A 10,386-nucleotide genomic window follows, 5' to 3' on the forward strand; every position below is an offset into this window, starting at 1 on the left:
TATGCGCACAATATATCAATAGAAATTGTTAAGCGGGCATTGCAACGATATTGATAGAGGATGTATTATGGGAATGTGACAAAGTACAAAATCTTTTACAAAATTTTGGGTTCTTATTAGTTGCATTGATTATTCTATTTGATTATAACAAACAAACATTTCTTTTTGGTTTTTATAACTATAATGGACTTAATAAAAGTGACAACAGTATTATTTTAATAATAAAACAGTATATATACAAGACAAGATGTCTTAAAGTGCCTTTTTCTATACAAGGAATTAAAAATTCAATTAAAGAACATTACAGTATTCAAAAATATATTGCAAATAGTAAAGACGAATATATCTCATTAACTTCCAGAATGAGTGGAAAAAATGGAAAAGGCTTATTGATATTTCCTAGACCTTCATTTTGCTGATTATATGTTTATATGTTTGATCTTATTTAAATTTATTTGGAAAAAAGAGACAAAATTGAAACATACGATGTATTATCTTAATTACTTAGCTACTGACACCTGTATTATTACCAGACTTCTATCCTTTACATTGGTTTGTTTAATACTGGTACTTCTCCTCTTGTCTGTCCATCTTTCCGTCTGTCTGTCTGTCTTTCTGTCTTTTTTTCTGTCCATTTACCTGTCTTTATTTCCACTATGCTTCTTGTTTCTCTTATCTGTTTTTCCTTCCTTTCTTATATAACATTTCAAAAAAATAAAATACCACTTACAAAAAGAGCAATATTAATTAGTATGAAAGTATGTGTGAAAGTGGAATTAATTATGTAAAATGAAATGTACATGTTATTGTTATGTGAAAAATACTTTGAAAATAAACAAATAAAAAATAAATGTTGATAGAGGTGTATACACTGTATTTCATTGGTAGCTGCATGCTTGAATATATATCAAATTTTGCAATCTAAGCAGGTGTTTAGTTATAACATATATCGTCCTGTCAACTTTTTCACAATAGCACATTAATTTGCCTTGATGATATTTATAGAGGTTGATGTGATAGGTGTTATTCTAGTGAGTCTGTTTAATATACAAGTTAAATGATATTTTGTGATTAAACGAGCTAGTTGTAAATAAGGTTGAATATTCAACTTGTTTAATTTAATATAACATATAATATCTTAGTTGTTATCAGTGACCTTTCCAAGAAGAGTACATTTGATATGTGTTAGTAATCAGTTTGTAGTTTCAGGTCTTAACATGCAATCAAAGGGAAAATGAGATTCATTTAACTTACCTCAGTCCATCTAATTTAACTCAAACGTTTTCTAGGTCATAACGTCGTTCGGTAAAAAAATATTTCTGACTTCAATTTGGTGTGTAAAGGTAGCAGTTTACAGTAGCGTACGTGGCCATGGGTGATATTTTTGTGCAATGAATAAGCCCTGTAATATTAAAAGTAAAATAAAATCAGCTCTAAAATGGCATATACATGATGAATAGGACTATGTGGGCTTCACATTTAAAAAAAAATCAAATTTGGCTTGAGACTACATTTTTGGCCATTTACGAATCTGTGTCTACACAACAAAAGCTAGCTTTTCATGTAGTCTATTTTTGTACTCAGCACGTGTGTAAGTATTGTGAAAAATCCAGTTTGACGACCTATGCTAAAACGTGAGTATTTCTGTGACCGAGTAGGTGATATTTAATTTAAGACAGATATTAAGAAAAAAAATATTTCTTGCGTGGGTCACGACGTTTTTTTTTACATTTTTTGGCGTTTTTTGATGTGGTAACCATGGTTTTCACAAGTCCCAAATCTGGGGAAATCACTTTATGAAAAAATATTCATTCTTCTAAAAAAAAAGTATTCAAAATGCAGTTTATAAATATATATATATATATATATGTGGGTGTGTTGTACAGGATGAATCCGCTGTCCATGTTTATCCGAGACATGCCCTTTATTTTTAGGGTCAAGCCATTTCTTCTGTACTCTGCTACCAATGATAGGAATCAAGACTTTTGTCCGTATTTGCAACATCAGGGCTAAGGCAAGCCTCTAAACATACATACTGTCTCAACTAAATATAGTTCAGAGTTTGATAAATCTGTTTTATGTCTCAGTGACCTTATATTCAGGTTGATATATTAATGCTTGGTTTCTGCGGAGATGAATAAAGACAAGAAGGAATATTCTTTGCGGTTTTCTAGGAAAAAAGTTACTTTTTATTCATTAAGGGTATAAATTATAATTAGTGATACTTCGGTGCAAGATATAGTTATTCTACATGTGTTTCTTTATCATTCATTATGAAAATATATAGAGACTTTTAGCACATGATACATTATAGAATGCAGTCTCAGTTCTGGCAATCATAAATCCGCATTATAGTTGAAACGTGTGTCCCCAGAACTAATATTGGAATATTTAAAAGAAACAAGTGTCTAGGTTTCACTGTTTGAAGGCTTTCTTTGTTTATCCTTGCTGGAAATTTTCCTCGCAGATCTTGTGTACACAAACATGAAAATAACATTTAGAAAGGTTATACAAGCCTTCCCTAAGTTTAAAAAACAAAACCAAATAGGTGAAACCTTTTCCATCATGTATCCAAACAACAAAGGACTTAATAATGTTCCAGCGAATCCCATTAACCAGATGAATGCCGTAACTTTACCGCGAACTGGAATTAGATTCTCGTTTGTCCAATTCAACAGGCTTGGCCATGTGAAACCCCAAGCAATACCTACGCCACATACAGATATCCAGATCCCCACATCAGCCAGGAAGACACCACTGACGGAAAGTCCTACCAATCCCATGACATGTAAAATAGTTGAAAGTAAAAGCATCTTCATAGGTTTAAAGAAATTGGATAGAAACGCACCGAATAATCTTCCACAGAGCATCGCAAAATAAACTACTGACATCAACCATGCTCCAGAGGTCTTTGTCCATCGTAGATGTTCAACACAGAACGCAGGCAAATATCCAGTAAATATGAAGAAAACCGCCATGTAAAACGTCGAAAATATTCCAACGTTCACCAATTGAAGCCTTTTGACTCTTAAAGGTAACTTTCCAAGAAAATTGGATTCTTTGTCAACGCTGCCCTTGCTATCGTTTTTAGACGGTTTGGCAAATATCACAATGAATGGCAAGGTTGATAAGAAAACCAGTCCGGCTGAGATAGAATATGCAATATAAACGCTGGATGCTGGAATTTCAATATGACTTATGTTTGCTTGTAGAATAGAATAGGCTGCCGAAATATTTCCCTCTATAGTAGATGTGTTCCTTGTTGCAACATTGATAATTGAGAAGTTCCTCGGGTCGTTGCCCAAGATGATATCACTCGTTCTCGGCGGCAATAGAAATGGGGTTAATACCATTGGTGCGATCAGACCGGCTCCACCGTCAGAAACTAGGAAAATGTTTAGAAACACTCTGCCTCGTGGCGTAGCTCCCCATATCGATACTGCAACAGCTACGACCACTGGGAATAAAAAGAACTTTATCAAATACAATGAGACCATACATGTCCAGATTCATATTCTTCTGACAGAATAAAGATTCAAATCATGAATATTATCGTTAGCAAAGCATGTGACCTAGAATAGCAGGAAATGGAATCATGAAGCTTCATCGTTAAATCGAAACACTTGAGTGATATTTATGACATGATCGTATAAATAGTTGTGCTAATTGGTAGACATATTGTCAAAAATATAACACAATGTTTTATCAAATAAAATGGCCCACTTCTCCAGTGTGCTAAGTCCAATATAAAAATATTTTACGAGTTATTTAGCTGACAGTTGCATTTTTAACATTGAAGAAAATCGCCACAAGCCCATTTTAAACATTGGAATTTAAGTGTTTGCCACGATTTTAGACGCTATCACGTTGTTTTTGTCTTTGATCGTTAGTTACCGTCATTACTCTTTTGATCTGACCGGATATTTCATTATGTAATCAAGAAATGGCGCCAATAACGCTTTCGAACAACATTGTTTAATTTCTCTTTCGGTTTTTTAGGTTTATATCAATCCTTTTGTTTAAGTGTCATATTGTTTCCTTATGTGTTTCCTTTTCCTTTTATTTGCTCTATTAATTACCTTTCCTCGTATTTGCTAATTATACTAAAATGATCATGTAAGAATTTCGCGTGATATATCTGGTTAGTTGCTATGTGCTATATTAGCTGAAATGCTAAGACCCACTAAAGTTAATTTCCCAAAACTAGAATTTCACCACTGATAAACAGAAAGCTTTTTAGCGCACTATTTATCTTTCTACAACAGAGTAGTCAACTCTATTTCTATCAGCGATTAGAAACATTTCATGTATATGTATATTGTATAATCAATACATACCAACAGTTATCACTCCAGCGCAAACACCATGAATTAGGTTAACAGTTATCATGAGTTCATAAAGTATACACCAAGGAATGAGTGCACGTGTAAGGCTGTAAATCGTCAAAGCTACAACTAGTAACAGGTATCTGTTCACTTTAGAGTAAAATGACCCGCCAACAACGGATCCTATCGCACAACCCGCGCTGTATGACGTCATAAAAGCAGATCCTTTTTCCAGGTCTGTGCCAGATATATACAGAATGTCTAGAAATGCTGGGCCTGTTTGGCTTTTACACCATCCCTGATGAAATAAAAATAATAATACAATATGTTATCGACATCAAAATAATGTTTCAAGTAATATAAGAAAATAGTAAAAAAAATATCGAAGGAAAGTAACTATACTACATTAACATTCACTACTGACAAATACGCCATACATATTATTTCTACATTGCGAACAAACAACGTGTCATAACGACAGAGACAACTACATTTATATATTATTATTAAGTCTAAATTATAGGAAATAGAAAATAATAACTGAATTCCAAAGCATTTTTTTCAACTATATGCAAAAAACAAACATAAACAACGCAATACATTTAACCACATACAATTACTTTGTATTATTTAGTTCACTTTGAAAATAAAAGGTATTGTTATATTTCCTTGATAACACTCAATTAACATTGCAACGGATTTTTCTTTTACATGAAAGTTACAAATGTATTAATTAAGTGTGAAATTGGTCTGAGAACAAGAACAGTGTGCAATGATATTCTTGGAACTCTAAAGAAATGTGCTGTTTTATGTCTCTCTCTTTTCCGGAATATTTTATTTCCCCAGCCATGTTTTCATAAAGAAGTATGTAGATATGTACTGCTTGCACGCATGATATGAATATATACATATATATAAACTTTAAAAATATTTTGATTGGGGCTGCCATGGTTGGGGAGCCCTTGGGTCAGCCACTGAACAATACAATTACCTCCCATTTTGAAGTAAGAAAAATAATTACAGTAGGAAATGCACTTTATTACCGAATGCCACGAAATTCCATTGATTTCAAGTATTAATAACGTCAAACTCAATTATCGAAAAATTCTCCGGACATTGTTAACTTACAGCTTCTTGCTGACAATGAGAATAAAACTACACAATACATACCAACATGACATAAACGAAGGTAACACACATACTAAGTGTGACCTTGAAACGAATGACCTCGTCATGCCGAAGTTCGGATATAAGTGATTGTTGTTCGTGGATGTGAACAATTTTGGAATGAATTTCCTCCTCTATATCTTCTTTGTCTATGTCGTGCTGTGAAATTGTCTCATGTTCATGAGAACAATTGATATTCGAACCATTTCTTTCCTTCGTCATTTTCGTCTGTCTCCTGTTAATAGATTTTCACACGTTACACATACTAATACACATGATTGTCATATGAGATGTTTGTAAACATTGTATTACAATTTGAATTTTCGTTAGGTTGAATCGACTACAAAAATGTCTAAAAGGCAGCTATAACATGTCCAGACGTACTTGCATCGCGTGTTTGTAGCTCAATTGTTTCCCGTTGAATAACATTAATATTTCACGAGTTTTCTACCATATGAGTGAAATATATGGTATTTCACAGGAAATCCTTTACATTTAGTTCTTATCTTTAAAATAAAACGATGAAAATTTGTTGCATCAAAAAAGTGCGGGAATAAGCAGCTTTTCTAGTAGGATTTGCTCACAAAGAAAATCACAAAGAATGTTATCTTTTTGTAGGTCCCAAAACAAAAGCGCCAAAAACATCTGTAGCTGAACAGAAAATACGCGGAAGTAAATAGAAAATACCATTTTGATTGTTCAATATAAAACCGATACTTGACTTAAATTATGACATGTGATTATATAACATTTCGTAGATCTTCACTGCAGTAAAGATACAAATACAAACTAATTATTTCTCATATTACACTGGTAAAAACATCATAAGTTAACTTATCAAATATTAAGGTAAGGATTAACTCCACTTAACACAACTTTATCGATATTTTCAACCAGCATCATTTTTCACATCATTTCACCCTCTGAGAAGTCCCTACAAAACAATTTTTTGATTATGCGTGCAATTGTGTTGGGGAAAATGGTCCCATTTGCTCTATAGTTAAGTGCATAATTGTTCATAGAATGCGGATATGAAGTGATTTGTATTGTTGGTCAAATGTAATTTGAATGGAGTGCATACATGCTACATACAACGTAGTTAAACATCATTCTACATGAAACGTGTAGAATTTCATGATCGCATATTTGTAGAGGACTCTATTGTATAAACGTGTATATAACAAATATTGATCATGTGTATTGTCTCATTGGCTACTTTGAAGATGTTTCTCGGTGTTTAAATATTTCCGCGTCATGGTAAGTTTATGTATAAAAATGAATGCGAAACGAGAGCTGGTCTGAACATGAAAGACGAGTTGATCAACTGATAGGGATGCCATCCCGGTAATAGAGACATCCCAACCTCGGATTTTGCACGTCGTTGTTAAAACTATTTGTCGGTAACTACATGTATATGTGAAACATAAATGGTGACTGACCGCAGTAGGCTGATCCAAGTACAAGTATTATGAACCGTTAGTTTGTATGTGCGGTGCAACATTGTTGATATGTATTAGTTGTAGTGATATGCATGTTAAGAGGTAAGTAAACTGGCTTAGTATGTAGTGTAAAATATATAGCTTTGATGTAGTATCCGTTGGTAATGTCAGACTAAAGTGACCAATCGCGTTGACGAGAAATACCTATATTCATTTTATGCCCATACGTGTGTAGGTGTGTTGGAGGCAGCGTATGTTGGTGTATTTACCTCCTTGTGATAGCGCGGATTTAATCATGAAAATATAGTGCTATCTCACTGAAATACTAACTAGAAGGCATTGCAGTATTCCACCCAGTCGGATTATACTGACGGATAAACCAGTTGTTTCGGAACGTGAAGCAAGGAAAAACAGCTACCATATTTAAGGAATTGGGATGTCTTGGGCTGGGGACAGAACCCGTTACCTACCCTACCTCGGTGGACGCGCAACACTGAAGCCGAATGTTAGATGTTGCAAAGGTAGGCACTAGGTATTAAAATGTGCCTTAAGCATAAGACACAGAAGAAACCCCATCATTCTGCAGGGCCCCCAACATTAATCGCCTTTTTCGACACGCAGTTGGACAGAGCAGATCTATAACCCGACCCTTCAGGAGAGTCATTCACATATGTGAAAGGACTCTTATAGGGTCTCTGTCAGCTGTTCGTCCTACAACTATCACACACTCCAATCATTCTAAATGTTATTCATAATATGTGAATAAATGTTATTCGGGTGGGGGATGCATATTTTAAACGTCGGTTATCATAAACTCCAGGTGTTTACTCACTGACGTTTCAAACTGCATGGTGGCCAGATATACCCCCACCTACACTGGTCAAACTTGTGTTTACATTACTTTGGCTAATACGTAATGTTACGTACTGTTATATGTACTGTTTTTACGTAAAGTCATATGAAGTTATGTAATGTCGTTATATAATGTCGTTATCATAAACGGCCATTACAATCACAATTGTTGTTGAGTGTTTTGTTGTCTAGTGTACAAGCTTGCAGTCTTGACGTCATACCATGTGAACAAGCAGCATGGCATAAATGTTATTATTTGTTTCGTCATTTCTTCTTTGCTGTTTAACAACCGGGAACAGGAAACTCAGTTAAAGTTGAACTCCTTCAGAGCAATAACTATTGTGGAAACAATTATATACAGCATGTGATATACTGTATAAATCATGTGTTACAATGTCATGTTATAAAACATATGTATTACAATGTCAAACGATATAAAACATTAAATAATGTCAAACTATACAATATAAAATATCTATTGCAATGTCATATAGTACAAAACATGTTTTACAATGTCATACTATATAAAAGATATATTACAATGTCATTCTATATAGAACTTGTATTACAATGTCATACTATATAGAACATGTGATTTAATGTCATACTATATAGAATATGTAATATAATGTCATACTATATAGAACATATATTGCAATGTCATACTATGTAGAACGTGTATCACAATGTCATACCATATAGAACATGTATCACATTGTCACACTATATAGAACATGTATTGCAATGTCACACTATATAGAACATGTATTACGATGTTATACTATATAGAACATGTATCACAATGTCACACTATATAGAACATGTTTTACAATGTCACACTATATAGAACATGTATTACAATGTCACACTATATAGAACATGTATTACGATGTTATACTATATAGAGCATGTATCACAATGTCACACTATATAGAACATGTATCACAATGTCACACTATATAGAACATGTATTACAATGTCACACTATACAGAACATGTATTACAATGTCACACTATATAGAACATTTATTACAATGTCACACTATATAGAACATGTATCACAATGTCACACTATATAGAACATGTATTACAATGTCACACTATATAGAACATGTATTACAATGTCACACTATATAGAACATTTATTACAATGTCACACTATATAGAACATGTATCACAATGTCACACTATATAGAACATGTATTACAATGTTATACTATATAGAACATGTATCACAATGTCACACTATATAGAACATGTATCACAATGTCACACTATATAGAACATTTATTACAATGTTATACTATATAGAACATGTATCACAATGTCACACTATATAGAACATGTATCACAATGTCACACTATATAGAACATGTATCACAATGTCACACTATATAGAACATGTATTACAATGTTATACTATATAGAACATGTATTTCAATGTCATACTATATAGAACATGTATTACAATGTCATACTTTATAGAACATGTATCACAAAGTCACACTATATAGAACATGTATTACGATGTTATACTATATAGAACATGTATTTCAATATCATACTAAATAGAACATGTATTACAATGTCATACTATATAGAACATGTATTACAATGTCACACTATATAGAACATGTATTACAATGTCATACCATATAGAACATGTATTACAATGTCATACTACACGGTATATAGAACATGTAATACAATGTCATAATACATTGTATATATAACATGTATTTCAATGTCATACTATATAGAAAATGTGCCATACCATTTAAAACCTGTAATTAATGCATCTCCGTACCACTGAAAACAAATCTATTAAACTATGCAATGACCCTCTCCCCCCGAAATAATTATAGCTTCAATAACATAATTCTGAAAAGACTAAAACATTTTAAAGCGAACTTTATGTACGAAATAGTTAAGTGGACCTCTCTAGTGTTTTGTGTGCAGTAGGACAGATGTCTTTAAATGTCAAATTATATATAAATATGCATAAAATGCCAAACTTTTTCAAACTGTTGTAAAATATCATACTTACTTTATGTCAAGGTATGCAACGAGTTTTAACATATTTTCCCCATAAGAATACGACTAATAATCCCGAGGACATGTTTCATATGTAAACATTTTCTTTGTATGTCACTATATAACTTGTAACAAAAATAGCATGCAAAGAAAAGCTATGGCAGATATAATACACACATCACAAAATCTGTTACCTACTACAAGTCGCTGCGACCACCAATCTTTTCACAATGACTTTTCCGTTTTATATAGCGTGTCAGGCTGTCTTATCAGTGTATTGACCTGTTTTAAGGGGAGCTTGCATACTCGTGTATTTAGTTCAGCTCTTATGATAATATAATATCACTCCAACTAGGTGAAATATACAGGGGCGGATGCAGGATTTTCTTAGGGGATAACACCGTTATAATTTTAAATGGTAAATAGTATATGGAGACCCATGAATCTGATATTAACCTTTTGATATAAGACTAAATTGTGGAAATGCCTGTTAAATGACTCTTAAATAACCAAGTCAATAATATTATTACCTTTTTTCTTTATTAATCGAATGTGATTTAGTTTTTAGT

At 32.8% G+C, this 10,386-nt stretch overlaps 1 protein-coding gene across 1 annotated transcript; it reads right to left on the reverse strand.

Annotated features, from left to right (window-relative positions):
• Positions 1–2,171: 2,171 nt before the first annotated feature.
• LOC110463268 (sodium-dependent glucose transporter 1-like) lies at positions 2,172–10,041 on the reverse strand. Its single transcript, XM_021517717.1, has 4 exons — positions 10,012–10,041; positions 5,496–5,727; positions 4,338–4,623; positions 2,172–3,457 (listed from the first exon to the last, which is right to left on the reverse strand). The coding sequence occupies exons 2-4, from the start codon at positions 5,712–5,714 to the stop codon at positions 2,409–2,411; spliced, it is 1,554 nt and encodes a 517-aa protein (XP_021373392.1). The 5' UTR covers positions 5,715–5,727; positions 10,012–10,041; the 3' UTR covers positions 2,172–2,408.
• Positions 10,042–10,386: the final 345 nt, after the last annotated feature.

This window comes from Mizuhopecten yessoensis, unplaced genomic scaffold (genome assembly GCF_002113885.1).
Source record: "Mizuhopecten yessoensis strain PY_sf001 unplaced genomic scaffold, ASM211388v2 scaffold10885, whole genome shotgun sequence".
NCBI classification, from domain to species: domain Eukaryota; kingdom Metazoa; phylum Mollusca; class Bivalvia; order Pectinida; family Pectinidae; genus Mizuhopecten; species Mizuhopecten yessoensis.